Source organism: Mytilus californianus, unplaced genomic scaffold (assembly GCF_021869535.1).
Source record: "Mytilus californianus isolate M0D057914Y unplaced genomic scaffold, xbMytCali1.0.p SCAF_2, whole genome shotgun sequence".
In the NCBI taxonomy this organism is placed as follows: domain Eukaryota; kingdom Metazoa; phylum Mollusca; class Bivalvia; order Mytilida; family Mytilidae; genus Mytilus; species Mytilus californianus.
The window spans coordinates 64,646,341-64,663,115 of record NW_026262668.1 but is presented as its reverse complement, the minus strand read 5'-3'; the positions used below and the strand labels follow the sequence as shown (position 1 = coordinate 64,663,115).

Here is a 16,775-nt window from a genome sequence, read left to right as displayed (position 1 = left end):
AAACCACAATGTACCAATCTAAGAGTATTTTCAATTACTGAAAGCTAGTTCAAAGCCAATAATACTAATAAATAAATCATGTTTTCCAAGACTGCATCAAGTACGGGGAGGTTTTTGAGAGCTTTTAAGTCCATACTCATAGTGCATCGTCCCTTGGTGTCGGTTGCGGCTAAACAACCACATTTTCAAACAAAAGATAAATAATTTAAAGAACATATCAGGAGTATAGCAACCCGTATATACTTTTTTAATATGATAGCTTGCATGTCTCTATATTTATATTTAGGTTTGTTATATGAATGTTAGCTAAAAATATTGTTTGCTATGTGAAGGAACATATTTGGTATATGTAAATTGTAAATGCACCCCTCTTTGGGAGGGGGGGGGAGGGAGACTTGATTAGGAAAATGCACTTTGTATCGTAATAAGCATACTTTGACCTATAATGGTTTACTTTTTTAAATTTTGACTTGGATGGAGAGTTGTCTCATTGGCACTCATACCACATCTTCTTATATCTATATATCGATGTAGATCAGATTACCAACTTGTGGGGACTCTACAAGAACTAATCACAGCTTAGTTACATTCTCTCTTTGGTTAAGAACTTTGATTTTAAAAGAGCTATTTGTAAATTACGTATATCTGCTCATAAGCTTCAAATTGAAATTGGCCGTGTTTTTTCAAATATTCCACGAAATGAAAGAATTTGCACAAAATGTTCCTCTGGCTGTGTTGAAGATGAAATCCATTTTTTAACTTCATGTGAAAAATTTAACTCTGATAGAGATACTCTCTTTGACATTGTTTGCCATAAAAATTCCAAACTTTTGTTTACTGGACAATCAGAAAAAATTCATATGTTTATTAAGCTGTGAAGACAATCATGTCCTTAATGCTGTTGGAAAATTTATTCAAGTCAATATGAGTTAGATGTACTTATTCCTCATATAAATATATTATATACTATAAAACAAGGACTTTTTTTAAAAGTCTTATTGTATTGTAATTGTGTATTTACATGTATTCTCTACCCTTGTGGGCCTTTAATTGGTAATAAAATATATCTTATTTTATCTATATGCTTTCTGTTTTCGTCGTCATTACGGATATTTGTATCGTATTCACGGATGATTCAAAGGAGTCAAAAAAACTTTCTACGGTATCTATTAAATATTCGCACTGTCCAGAGAAAAAGCTCAAATGAAATTGAAAACACCTAATCGGTTTCATATAATATACAGATCAGTGAAATAACGAAAATCTAAAATTTTGCACGGCGCTATAATTAAAACTACTACGAGGAAGTCAAGCAACAACAGAGTGTGGATATTTGAAGAGGGTACCGTGCTGCCACCTATACTTCATTCTACCATTTATGCATTCGTCAGAGCTGACTTTTCTTCTTTCTGCTGACATAGAAAACTTGGGCGGGACGCATAAAGGCATCACGCTTTATAATTTTTATGACATCGCGGATCAGTCAGCATCGAAAAATACAAAATATCACGTTTTTCTAATTTAATGCAAAATGTCTTGAATAACTTCATAAATTTCATAACATGTAACCACAAAATAGCATGCATCATAACAACAAAAGCAGACATCATGCATGTCATGAAATCAATCTCCCCGTCGTGCAGCGGCATAATTAATCATAAACAAGACGGTTGTAAAAAAGACAGTTCTTTCAAAAATTGCTGATGTGTGCATTTCTGAAATTAAGATTTATACCGACACTATGCACTTTTCCTTTTGATCCTCAAAACTGACCAGATAACATTTGACAACTGTCCAATAGATACGCATTAGAAGAAAAGATAGAAAGATAGAAAAAAATCGTGGAAAAAAATAAAGCAAAATAAAATAAACAATTAGATAAAAATACAATTGAATATATATGTTTTTGTCAATTTGGCTTGATTTTTTAAACACATTTCGATCATATTGTATGCAGTTGTCATCACGGGAATAAGTTGTGGTGACAGATCTAGGATATATTCTGTAAACTTTTATTCACTTCTTTTTAGACTGGGCGATTTTGTCTAAATAGAGCTTGAATTTATATGTGGACACCTTAAGTTTCTATTGTTGAAGACCGAATATTGACCTCTACTAGGTTTGATGTGGTTTTTTGTGTGTCACAGTTTGGTATTTAATGGGTTGAGGTGGAGTGGAGTGTTTGTTTCTGCTTTTGTCGTTTAGTTATTGTCTCGGTGACATATTCCCATGTCTCCTTTTGTTCAAAACCGAAATAAACATTGGGCCTGTCCCGATGATACCTTTTTTCTTCACGTGCTTCACATCTACGGATCGATTCCTTTTATATTCAAAAGTACAGTTTTTCACATATAATATTTAGACAGTTCTACTAATGAATAAAAGGAGATGTGGAGACAGTAACACAAAGATAAAAACAAAGCTAAAGCCCAATTTTAAGCCAATCTACAAACCAATGATTAACTTCGTTCATTATCAGAATAAAAATGCACCCTTATCATTCCATATATATAAACACCTATTCATAAAATCACAGGATTTTTTTTTGTCTCAAGAAGATAAACGTATCATTCATAATTAAACGTTTGTGTTTATCAGACACCTTTAAGAACATTAATAAATTCACATAAATATGTAAATTTGTTACCAAATTTTCTATAATTTTATTCTTCATAAAATATTTGATTAATTTACTTGTATGAGCTTATGTTATATACAACGTTATTATGAAGTAAGTAGAGACATCATGAAAACTATATGCTTGGCCTTTTTCCTCAATGCTCGTGCAGCACACGCAATTACACACTACAGTACAAGTACAACATACACAAAGTCGCAAGTAAACGATAATATTTTCCCTTTGCATAAAAGGGGGGTTATATTGGCAGCTACACATGACAATAAAAGAAATGCATGAAAGAAAGAGATAAAGAAAAGAAAAATACAAATGTACAAAACCATATACAAATACATTTAATTAACTGTCAGCCACTTTTTGCTTCATGTAACAAAATAAGATGTGATTTTTGTTATTGCCAATGAGACAACTATCCCCCCAAACACCAAAGCAAAGGATGTGAACAATTACATGGATTTGAGTATGCATTTGCGATTACGGCTCAAAAGTGAATTGTTCCAATCATTTTAATGGTGAAAATTGTAGCTGGAAGGCTAAGGCTTAAAATGACCCTTTCTCTCTGTTTTCGAGTTCTGTGCCATTATTATAGCTAGGAAACGGTTCCTACTAAGGCTTTAAACGTTCACCCTGACTATAGATTATATTACCACCCCCCCCCCCCCCCCCCCAACCCCAAGAATTTTTTTTTTCTTTTAGATATTTTAAAAGTAAAAAAAATAAAAAAAATATAAATTAAACACTTCTGAAAATTACCCTCTTTCTTGATACTAAAATTCTCTCTGATTATTAAATAAAACAGGTTTGATTTTAAATTACTTAGGTGTAATTTTCGCCCCTCTGCTACCTCATGGCACAGAAAGTGAAGAGATTTTTTTTAATTTACACACATAAGCAGTTTTTAAACAGACACTTGTGTAAGATTGCAATCTGGTAATTGATTTTTTGTAGACAAAGGTTATCTCGTAGGTCACGTATAAATTTTTTTTATGATGCTGGTGTATGTTTTATTCATGTCAGCAAGATAGAATTTCGCTCAGCTCATTTCGTAATAAATCTTCTTGGTTCCCATCAGTTTGTTACTCTCCGGCAGTATCATGGGTTCCAGATGACGCTTAAAATTGACTGACAGCGTTTTTCTTTCTCGGGCGTTTACCTCATCTCAGCAATCCATAAAATGTTCATTTATGATTGGCTCTTGCAGCAACCGATGTTTGTGTACAAATTTTAGATTGCCCTGGATAGAACAGTTGGCGACTGGCCGCTGCCGTTAAGTTTTCAAAATTGACGCTAGGAATCCGCTGTTGCTTTTGCAAAAAGGCAGCACGGCCCTTCCTAGATAAACGGCTTGTCAACTCAGGCCCAATTTAGTCTTTCCAACAGGACTCTGTTGAAATTTTATTCCATAAACTGTTTTGTTGTTTTTCAATGTTCTGATAGACAATAGACCTAAATTAAAATAATGAAGCTGTGCCATGTGCGGTGGGGCCTTTTAGGCCTGTTAGTTGTGATATGGACTGTGGATGCTCAATCTGAAGGTAAGTTACATGGCCTTAACTGTATTTCTTTTTAACTTTTGTGTGTACAGACATAATGCATTGCTAAATTAATCCATCACAACTATTAATTTTGTGTTTTTAATGCATATTTTTGAATGCGCGTTTACTTCTCGCACTTTATTGAAAAATATAAACGGGAGAATAATTAAAACACTCAAGTCAGGTTATATAAAACACGCTTCTATCATTATAATTGAGAAGTGTCTTTTGGCCGCCAAAACGGAGGGGGTTAGAGCGGACACAGCGCTTTGCAAACATTAAAACTCATACTATATTGGCAATGTGTGTTTTAGTTCTAAACAATCGAATTAAAAAAAGTAGTTATTTTTTTTTTCGGAACAGATAAGACAAAAAATGTATGCGCAGTCAGTATTGACCGGCGCTCTTGAAGTTACGGGTTAAAGCACATTGGTTTAAGGTACCAATCGAATTTTTTTTTTTTTTTATTGTAATACAATGTACCATTATCATTATTATCAATACGGTTACATATTTTTTTAATCACACTTTGAAACCTATAAATCATGCAATAGAGATAAAACTTTGCAAGATTTGATTTGCTATGCGGATGTCGTCTTCATTCCAATAATCTGTCGAAAATATGAAATTCTGTTGTCATTTAAAAATAACTTTCGTTACATTAATTTGTCTGCCATTGTATTCTGCTAAGAGTCTCGCAGCCGCTAGTGCGTTTTATTATTGGGATTTCTGGGCAATATTTGTTCGGTAAAAGATAGGATTTGTGAGGCTATGTCATAGTTTCCGCTATCGAAGACGAAATGTAGTTGAACTACTTTGATATTATCATGGATGCATTTCATCATTAAAGCAATATGCACACATAAGTATAAAAAGGACACTAAAAAATGTTAGAAAAAGTCATCAAATAATATTTTTGGGAGTATTTTAACTAATTTGGGCAGCTTAATAGGTGGTTTACTTTCAAACTCATACCAGATCAGCTATCGAAGACGATATGTAGTTCAATTACTTTGATATTATCATGGATGCATTTCATCATTAAAGCAATATGCACACATAAGTATAAATAGGACACTAAAAAATGTTAGAAAAAGGCATGAAATAATAATTTTGGGAGTATTCTAAGTAATTTGGGCAGTTTCATAGGTGGTTAACTTTCAAACTCATACCGGATTTTACCAGATATTTAATATTGCCGCCATATGAAACAGTTTTCAACATGCAGGATACACATATCAAATATGAGGCGACAATAGTTTACCGATGATCAAATTTCGTACGTAAATCGGCCATATTTATCATTTAAACTTGGTGAAAAACTGAACGAATTCAAATTGAAATAGTCCACTGGGTATTTAGTTTTAATAGTTAAATCTTATATGTGGTCATCGAATACAGTGGCAGTAATCAGATTCCTCAGGTATCATGTGAGTAGTACAAGCAGTCTGTTAATTAATTTCGAAGCTACCTAGACCAGTTGCGTTTCTACAAACGCAAGTACCGGGATAGTGAGAGCTGGCTTAGTTAGACTGCCTATACGGTTTCTCGTACTGTGCTGTTAAGAAATACGGAAAGTCATGATAGAAGATGATAAAAAAAAAACGAAAAAAAAGGTCATCCATCATGCTGTTCAGATTACTGACTGTCGAACATAGATTTTGTTCTGCGTCGTTGACGGTATCCACTATTTCATTCTGCCATGCAGTTTGCGTCGTAGCCGAGGGTTGCGTTTTGTCATATTCATACCGTGAAAACGGGTTGTAATCCATATATCAAAAACGTCTCGACTTTATCATATCCGGCATGGTTTTATAGGCCTAGATGGTTCTTTGCCGACAGATTTTTATTTCACCAAAGTCTGGAAAGATTAGATACCAGTGTACTGTAGTTCTCCCGGTTCGATTTGATAAAACTAATTAAATGACCCGAATTGCATATGTAACAGATTGTAAAATATTTTTAATAAGAGAAAAAGTCTGTCCAGGTTCCTTTCTTTTGGAAATTGATACCGTGGTGTTTAAACCAGTATTACTGAATCATACAAATGCAGGTAAAAAGTGCCAGCGAGAAATTGTAAAAATAAACACCAGAGGCGGATTTAGGGGAGGGGACAAGGCACAGGACAAGGGGACCCGATCACCCTTATGTAGCTACATATACGGTTAATATGTAGACTGTTCACAAGTCCCACTCCTTGTAAACATTGACTTTTTGGTCCCCCCTTTTTTCAAAAATCTGGATCCACATCTGACTGAACACGATATGAGATTACTATAACACAGCGTTTGTAAATTTGTGTTAAAGTAATCTTAGACATAGTGGAAAAAAATAATAAAAAAGAGCGTCAATTTTCTTGCTTGATACTGTATAAAACCAGCGAGTTTGAGGATTTAGATTTAGAAAATGTAGTTTCTTTCCCCTTTCTACATAAGCACATAAGGGTTGGTTGCATGTTTCTGTCCCCTCTCCACAGGTTCCTCAAAGAGTCTTACCCAGATTCTCGGTTCATGGAGTATCCCCGTGACATAGATTTATAGATATAGGATGGAGGTTCATTATTATTTTAGAAATACACTTCAATATAAAAACCTACTTTCGATTTTTTTCTCTCTGATGAATAAATTTACAAATTCATGAAATTTAACCTAACTTTGAAATAAGTGTAATGATCAAAAATCATGTGTAGCATGAAGAATTCTTGTTGGACTCTTTTTTTTTATTAGTCCCCTACCGACGAAGTCGAAGGGGACTTTAGGTTTGCACTCCGTCTGTCTGTCTGTCTGTCAGTCCGGCAAATCAGTTTTCCAGACTTTTTTCTTCGTGCTTGAAGATATTGATTTGATATTTTGTTTATTGATTTATCATGACAAGTTACAGGTCAAGCTCAATTTTCACGATTTTAGCTTTTCTCTTTGTTCAATTAAAGCCCTTTCCCTAGAATTAAATTTTTTATGAAATACTTATTATTAAATAGTAGATTTCTGTTCAAAGGGAAATAACTCATTTTTTAAAAGACGAAATGACATTTTGGATTTTTTTCCTTTTCTTTGGTAAATTGTTTGGAGAATTTAGTGGTAGGTTTGTTTGTCATTCTTGAAGATATTGATTTTGTTAATTAGTATATAGTTTTATCATGACAAGTTACTGATCAAGTTGGAATTTTGTTCCAGTCTGATAATTTTGAGCTGAGTTATGGTCTTTGGACATAGAAAATTCACTTAAATAATCAGTTTTCAACAGTTTTTTTCGTCATGCTTGAAGATTTTGACTTGATATTTTTATGTAGTTTACACCATGACAAGTTATAGATCAAGTTAGAATTTCGTTCCATTACAATGAATTTGTAACCAGTAGGGGACTGTATTGCCATGCAATACTCACAGAATGCTTGTTTGAATAGTTTTTATACGACCGCAAAAATTAAAAATTTTTTGGTCGTATATTGGTATGACGTTGGCGTCGTCGTCGTCGTCGTCGTCGTCGTTGTCGTCGTCGTCGTCGTCGTCGTCGTCGTCGTCCGGCGTCGTCTGGCGTCGTCCGAAGACACATTGGTTTTCGCACTCTAACTTTAGTTTAAGTGAATGGATCTCCATGAAATTTCACCATAAGGTTCAATACCACGAAAGGAAGGTTGGGATTGATTTTGGGGGTTATGGTACCAACAGTTAAGGAATTAGGGGCCAAAAAGGGGCCAAAAATAAGCATTTTTGTAACTTTCAGACAATAACTTGTGTGTAAGTGTATGGATCTCTCTGACATTGTACCACAAGGTTCCATATCACAAAGGGAAGGCTGTAATTGATTTTGGGGGTAATTGCCTCAAAATTTTAGGAATTAGGGGCCAAAAAAGGGGCAAAAAACAAGCATTTTTCTAGTTTCATGACAATAACTTGTGTGTAAGTGTTTGGATATTTCTGAAATTGTACTACAAGGTTCCATATCACAAAGGGAAAGCTGAAATTGAGTTTGGGGGTGATTGCCCGAAACGTTAAGGAATTGGGGGCCAAAAAGGGGCCAAAAATAAGCATTTTTCTAGTTTCCAGACAATAACTTGTGTTCAAGTGTATGGATCTCTCTGAAATTGTACTGCAAGGTACCATACCACAAAGGGAAGGCTGGGATTGAGTTTGGGGATGATGAATCATAAGGGGGTTCAAAAAATTTGGGGGGGGATTTTTTTTTTTTTTTTTTTTCTTTTTTTCCTTTTTTTTTTCTTTTAAAATTTTCCATTTTAAGTTGGTTATTTCTGATTTATATTTAAAAGCAAATAATAATGATATGGTAGGAGATACACACCAAACAGGATGTGTAAATTATTATATAATAAGTATTGTGCAATAGCAAGAAATTTTCAATTGCACAGTATTGCACAATAGCAAGAAATCTTCAATTGCACAGTATTGCGCAATAGCAAGAAATCTTCAATTTAACAGTATTGCGCAATAGCAAGAAATATCCAATAGCACAATATTGCGCAATAGCAAGAAATTGTCAATTGTACAGTATTGCGCAATAGCAAGAAATATTCAATTGCACAGTATTGTGCAAAAGAAGATACTTCGTATAAATTGCTTATTTCTTGATCAATTTCAATGGGGTTTTATTCTTGAATTCTTGGAGTTCTTTAATATGCTGAATCTAACCGTGTATTAAGTTTTTGGATTTTGGGCCCCGTTTTTAAATTGGTCCACATTGAGGTCCAAAGGGTCCAAAATTTAACTTTGTTTGATTTCATCAAAAATTGAATTATTGGGGTTCTTTGATATGCCGATTCTAACCGTGTATTTAGATTTTTAATTTTGGGTCCCGTTTTTTAAATTGGTCTACATTAAGGTCCAAAGGGTCCAAAATTAAACTTAGTTTGATTTTAACAAAAATTGAATTCTTAGGGTTCTTTGATATGCTGAATCTAAACATGTGTTTAGATTTTTGATTATGGGCCCAGTTTTCAAGTTGGTCGAAGTTGGGGTCCAAAATTAAACTTTGTTTGATTTCAACAAAAATTGAATATAAGGGGTTCTTTGATATGCTGAATCTAAACATGTATTTAGATTTTAGATTTTTGGCCCAGTTTTCAAGTTGGTCCAAATTGGGGTCCAAAATTAAACTTTGTTTGATTTCAACAAAAATTGAATATATGGGGTTCTTTGATATGCTGAATCTTACCATGTATTTAGATTTTTTATTTGTGGGCCCGCTATCAAATTGGTTCATATTGAGGTCAAAAGGGTCCAAAATTAAACTTTGTTTGATTTCATCAAAAATTGAATTATTGGGGTTCTTTGATATGCCAAATCTAACCGTGTATTTAGATTTTTAATTTTGGGTCCTGTTTTTTAAATTGTCTACATTAAGGTCCAAAGGGTCCAAAATTAAACTTAGTTTGATTTTAACAAAAATTGAATTTTTGGGGTTCTTTGATATGCTGAATCTAAACATGTGTTTAGATTTTTGATTATGGGACCAGTTTTCAAGTTTGTCCAAGTTGGGGTCCAAAATTAAACTTTGTTTGATTTCAACAAAAATTGAATATTTGGGGTTCTTTGATATGCCGAATCTAAACATGTATTTAGATTTTAGATTTTTGGCCCAGTTTTCAAGTTGGTCCAAATTGGGGTCCAAAATTAAACTTTGTTTGATTTCAACAAAAATTGAATATATGGGGTTCTTTGATATGCTGAATCTTACCATGTATTTAGATTTTTTATTTGTGGGCCCGCTATCAAATTGGTTCATATTGAGGTCAAAAGGGTCCAAAATTAAACTTTGTTTGATTTCATCAAAAATTGAATTATTGGGGTTCTTTGATATGCCAAATCTAACCGTGTTTTTAGATTTTTAATTTTGGGTCCCGTTTTTTAAATTTGTCTACATTAAGGTCCAAAGGGTCCAAAATTAAACTTAGTTTGATTTTAACAAAAATTGAATTCTTCGGGTACTTTGATATGCTGAATCTAAACATGTGTTTAGATTTTTGATTATGGGACCAGTTTTCAAGTTTGTCCAAGTTGGGGTCCAAAATTAAACTTTGTTTGATTTCAACAAAAATTGAATATATGGGGTTATTTGATATGCTGAATCTAACCATGTATTTTGATTTTGGACATTGGACCATAATAGGTAAATTAAAAAAATTGAAGTTCTTAGACCACATTCTTTCTGTGTCAGAAACCTATGCTGTGTCAAATATTTAATCACAATCCAAATTCGGAGCTGTATCAAGCTTGAATGTTGTGTCCATACTTGCCCCAACTGTTCAGGGTTCGACCTCTGCGGTCGTATCAAGCTGCGCCCAGCGAAGCATTTTATTAGTTCATGTTGCCTAGGGCCAGGTTGAGGTTTTATTTGGTCTAAGTTATTTGGACTATGTTTTAATATGGTTTGGTGTTTGTCAAGCATACTTTTTCAAAGATCTTAATTCTATGAAACCACTAAACCAGTTTTAAATACAACTTGAAATTTTTGACCCTAAGAGAATTAAATATTATAGTTTGTTACTTGTATTCCTGTACATCAACCCACATGGCTGTCATGGCTTAAAAAAGAAATTAATACATGTACAGGTATTGAGGTAATAATCAAATTTATTGAACACCGTAATACACATGTAGTTTCAAAAAATCTGATTTGGCATAAATGTTTAAAATGTAATTAAATGTACATACCCTCCATTTGCACCAAAATTATGAAGACAACTTCCAGCAGTTATTGTATTGTTAAATGTCAATTTTTACCAATTATTTAAATTTTATTACAAAGGTCTTAACCTCTGAAAAAGGTGAACCAATATTTTAAACCAAACTTATTATTGCGGTGGGGGCATTAAGTTTTACCCTTGTCCGTCTGTATGTACGTCCGTCTGTACGTCCCATAATTGGTTTCCATTCTTTAATGAGTTTGCCTCAACCAAATGTTATGAAACTTATACACAATGCTTATAACCACAATACACAGATCAAGTTTGAATTTTGGTGGCATCACTTTAACCGTTCTAGAGTTATGCCCCTTTATAAATGGAAAAATTGCAAAATGTTTAGTTTCCGTTCTCTAACTTAAGTTTGCCTCAACCAAATGTTATGAAACTTATACACAATGCTTATTTCCACAAAACACAGATCAAGATTGAATTTTGGTGGCGTCACTTTAACCGTTCTAGAGTTATGCCCTTTTATAAATGGAAAAATTGCAAAATTTTTAGTTTCCGTTCTCTAACTTTTTTAGCTCACCTGGCCCGAAAGGGCCAAGTGAGCTTTTCTCATCACTTGGCGTCTGTCGTCTGTCGTCGGCGTCGGCGTCGTTAGCTTTTTACAAAAATCTTCTTCTCTGAAACCACTGGCCCAAATTTAACCAAACTTGGCCACAATCATCATTAGGGTATCTTGTTTAAATAAAAATTCTGATGACCCCGCCAACCAACCAAAATGGCCGCCATGGCTAAAAATAGAACATAGGGGAAAAATGTAGATTTTGGCTTATATCTCTGAAACCAAAGCATTTAGAGTAAATCTGACATAGGGTAAAACTAATTATCAGGTCAAGATCTATCTGCCCTGAAATTTCCAGACAAATCTGACAACCTGTTGTTGGGTTGCTGCCCCTGAATTGGTAATTTTAAGGAAATTTTGCAGTTTTTGGTTATCTTGAATATTATTATAGATAGAGATAAACTGTAAACAGCAATAATGTTCAGCAAAGTAAGATCTACAAATAAGTTGTCATGACCAAAATTGTCAGTCGACCCCTTTAGGAGTTATTGCCCTTAATAGTCAATTTTTAACAATTTTTCGTAAATTTTTGTAATCTTTTACAAAAATCTTCTTCTCTGAAACTACTGAGACAAATTTAACCATACTTGGCCATAATCATTATTAGGGTATCTAGTTTAAAAAAATTGTCCGATGACTCCGCCTTCCAACCATCATGGCCAACTTAGTTAAAAATAGAACATAGGGGTAAAATGCAGTTTTTGGTTTATATCTCTGAAACTAAAGCATTTAGAGCAAATTTGACAAGGTGGCAAAAATGATAATCATATTTAGATTTATCTGCCCTGAAATTTTCAGACGAATCCGACAACCCGTTGTTGGGTTGCTGCCCCTGAGTTAGTAATTTTACAAAAATTTTGCAGTTTTTTGTTACTATCTTAATTAGATATCATTATAATATCTAATATCTAATACTATTAATTATGATTTTAACCTTATTTTACATGATTTCCAAAGCATCAGTAAATACAGGTGAGCGACACAGGCTCTTGAGAGCCTCTAGTTTTATGCCCCCACCGTAGAGGAGGGGTCATTAAGTTTTACCCTTGTCTGTACGTACGTTAGTCTGTCTGTATGTCCCAAAATTGGTTTCTGTTCTCTAACATTAGTTTGCCTCAACCAAATGTTATGAAACTTATCCACAATGCTTATTACCACAAAACACAGATTGAGTTTGAATTTTGGTGGCATCACTTTTACTGTTTGAGAGTTATGCCCCTTTACAAATGGAAAATTTGCAGAATTTTTAGTTTCCATTCTCTAACTTTAGTTTGCCTCAACCAAATGTTATGAAACTTGTTCATAATTTTATTACCACAAAACACAGATCAAGTTTGAATTTTGGTGTCATCACTTTTACCGTTCTAGAGTTATGCCCCGTTACATACAAAAAAATTGCTGATTTTTTTGTATCCCTTCACTAACTTGAGTTTGCCTCAACCAAATGCATATGAAACTTATCCACAATGTTTATTACCACAAAGCACGGATCAAGTTTGAATTTTGGTGGTGTCACTTGCACTGTTCTAAAGTTATGCCCCTTTACAAATGGAAAAATTGCTGAAATATTAGTTTTTGTTCTCTAACTTTAGTTTGCCTCAACCAAATATTATGAAACTGATGCACAATGCTAATTATCACAATACACAGATCAAGTTGGAATTTTGTTGGCGTCACTTTTACCGTTCTAGAGTTATGGCCCTTTACAAATCTCAAAATTTCTTAAATATTTGTTTCTGTTCTCTAACTTTAGTTTGCCTCAAACCAAATGTTATGAAACTTATGCACAATGCTAATTACCACAAAACACAGATAAAGATTGAATTTTGGTGGCGTCACTTCTACTGTTCTAGAGTTATGCCCCTTTACGTCAACTAAATGTTATTAAACTTATAAAAAATGCTTATTACCACAAAACTCAGATCAAGTTCAAATTTGGGTAGTGTCACTTTTACAGTTCTTGAGTTATGGCCCTTTATAACATTATATGCAATCGGGGGCATCATCTGTGTCCCATGGACACATTACCCTATTATTTGAATAATTATAAAACTTAAAGATGAATAAGAAAAAAATTGAATAAATTAAGTAAATTAAAAAAAAAAAAAAAAAAAATTGGTTAGTCTGAAAAATATTGCTAATTAATCAGATAAGCATGTAAAGCATCCTGGGAAATGTGCCAAGCTTGGTTAAACTAGTCAATACATTTTTTAAAGGCTATCTATATAAAAAAATATCTTGTGTAAAAGGTATTCTCACTCATTACCATTCTGGAGAAACAAGTTTTCCGTTTACTCAATAAATTGTTGTACATAATCACATTACCAAGGTATATGTTCAATTCATTCCAATTCAGTCTCACAAAATACAAAAATACCTGGGGTTTTGAACTACCGGGTAACCCTATTTTGTTTAAAAACTTATTTGTTGTCAGAATTCTATGATTTATTCTATACTGAAGCCATTGTAGCTTAGTGGTTTTTGTTATGACAAATGGTAATTGAATCTTTTTCCAGTTCTGATCTTCGTAACCTTATATTGCCTCCCATCTTTTTACTCCTGTAGGAACAGTGTTGGTTTTATGAAGCACAAAATAAATTTCTTTAGATCCCTTTTGGCTTTTGAGAATGGTCTTCATAACTGATGGAATGAAAGAAAATTTATAATCTCCCTTAATAATTTTTTTGAAATACTGGGTATTAGAAATTATGCTATTATATTAAATGATGTCTAAATCCATTTGTAAACATTTCTGAAACTGATACAAAAGTTCTTCTACAATATCATTTACCTGAAGGATACCTTTAATATGCCAGATTTTGAAAAACACTTATTTGTTGTCAGTTGGAAAAGATAATTCATCCAAATTGGACTGGAAAGAAAATATTCCCAGTCTTGTAAATTAATTTCTTCTTCATTTACCATTGCCAAGCACCCAGTACATCATTCTTTATGTGCCTGTCCCAAGCCAGGATCCTGCAAGAAGCTGCCCCTAGGTTACTGATTGTCATTAGTTCATGTCTGTCATATTTGTTTTTTGTATATTGTTTTGTTATAGATTAGGCCTTTTTCTCGTTTAAATTGTTTCACATTTTTCATTTTAGGACCTTCTATAGCCAAATATACAGTATGGGATTTTCTCATTGTTGAAGGCCATAAAGTGGCCTATAATTGCTGATATCCACTTCATTTGTATTCTGGTGGATAGTTGTCTCATTGGCAACCATCAACATCTCCTTATTTTTGTATTAACCATATATGTACATGTAGCTCCATAAAGGGATCCCTAAGTCTGCCTCTGTCATATATATTTATGTTGTATAAATCATGTTTACCAATCAGTGTTTTGGTTTATGCTTTTAAAATACTTCCCAGAGTACTTTAGATTGGAAATTACCGTAATTATTTTTTTTTTGCAGATAAACCAACAAAATGTAGGTATAGAGGTGAAGAATATGATGTCGGTAAACCATTCAAACCTGATCCTATAAATATACCATGTTATACCTGTGAATGTACACCAAATCTTAATTCAAATGGACAACTGGATGTATTCTGTCGCACAGAGACATGTGTTGCTTTAAACTGTAAAGAAGGAACACAAGAGGTCCGTTTGGATGGAGACTGCTGTCCTAGTTCATGTGAACGTAAGTAAAGATATATTGTTAAAACTCAGTAAAAAAGGTTACACATCTTTATAAATGAAAAGTTAAAAAGGGCAATAGCAACCACTATTGGCCAAGAATATAGAGGTTTGGAAAAATATAAAAAAAGGAAATATATAAATTTGACTTTTAAATGGCAATAGTAATGCTAAATTACAACATAACATTATTCAATAAATGAAAGTAAAAGGACTACATTTGCAATACACTGTGGATATTAACTTTAACAAATGTCACACTTAGCATGTATAGAAGTAAAAAAATATTTTATGAGAAGACATATTATACATACTTTCATTAAATAAAGTAATTTCTTATAAGCCCTTTCTTGCTGACTTTAGGATGGTTTATTTTCTCGATTTTTAAATTTTTTTGGTGTAAAAAAAGTTTGACATTTTGGCAACAATTCATATTCTGGTTATTTTTCTACTCATGAAAGTCTCACAAAAAAAAATTGCTTGCAAAATTAGTTGGTTTCCAGTAATTGATAATTCTTTTTTGCCATGTCAATTTGACAATATATGCATCAGTTAAGGGACTTCAGCCAATTTTGGCTTTTTTTAAAATGATGAAACCTTGACCATTTTTTGCCTATGACAGCGGAATAATTGTTGGGGATATTATTCCTATGAGACCATGTGTTCAAAGGTTTATGCTTAGTGAGATTCTATGCCATCTTGTGTATATCATCATTTTGATTTGACTTTTTTACAGGAGTTATTATACCTTACCATTTTTGGCTTATTATAGCATAATGACATTTTGGGACCTTACATATTCTCTCTACTTCCCGAAATTTTCAGACAATTTGATCACCTCTGTATAACTATATATAATAAATATGTTATTACTGGTATGCTAAAATTTTATGACAAACCCTAAATTCATGAAAAGACCACATTTTCATGGAAATGACAACAAATATGGGGTACGTATAATTGCAAAAACTTCAACCTGGGAGTAATGTGTGAAGTCTAATCTTGTGCCAATTTCAGTGTATTGTAGGCTGAGGGGGACATTTTGCATCAGTGTAGCAATCTTGTCATATAATGTCCCCATATTGCCCATAATATCTTCCTTTGACTCATAATTGACTTTGAACAGAGTCCTCAATCCAGAGGGTACAAATTCATGATTTGATCTTATATATGCAAAATATAAAAGTTATCACAACATTCTACTTATTCACACTCAATCTAGGAATAACATTATTAGTCAGATTATAGTAAGAGATAATTCAAAATATTAACCTAAGTAGGAAAATTCTTACTTGTAAGTCCCTAAGAAGGGAAATAATCATTACTTTATAAGTTAGCTTAAATAAATTTTGAAAATAACCGATACCCTTATGCTCAGTTTTCCACACTTTTTTTCTTCGTTCTTGATGATATTGATTTGATATTTGGTATATAGTTTTATCATGACAACTTATAGATCGAGTTTGAATTTTATTCCGGTCTTATGATTTAGTTCAGAGTTATGGTCCATAAAAAAAATCCATAACTAATGTTAGAGTACTATGTTAAACCATATATCTGTACAAAGGGAGATAACTCATTTTTTAAAAGACATTCTTTGGTAAATAAAGATAACTCATTTTTTAAAAGACATTCTTTGGTAAATTGTTTGAGGAATTTTGTGGCAGGATTATATGTTATTTTGTATAAGC

The 16,775-nt window shown here is 33.0% G+C and overlaps 1 protein-coding gene and 1 long non-coding RNA gene across 2 annotated transcripts in view; one reads left to right on the top strand and one right to left on the bottom strand.

Annotated features, from left to right (window-relative positions):
- Nucleotides 1–16,775, bottom strand: part of LOC127730259 (uncharacterized) — a 191,592-nt gene that overhangs the window by 71,378 nt on the left and 103,439 nt on the right. The gene's annotated exons all lie outside the window — the stretch shown is intronic.
- Nucleotides 3,859–16,775, top strand: part of LOC127730240 (fibril-forming collagen alpha chain-like) — a 57,150-nt gene continuing 44,233 nt past the window's right edge. Inside the window, exons 1-2 of the mRNA XM_052238536.1 lie at nucleotides 3,859–4,173; nucleotides 14,861–15,088. Of these exons, the coding sequence (XP_052094496.1) occupies nucleotides 4,098–4,173; nucleotides 14,861–15,088 (304 nt within the window). The 5' untranslated portion in view covers nucleotides 3,859–4,097. The remainder of the gene's footprint in view (nucleotides 4,174–14,860; nucleotides 15,089–16,775) is intronic.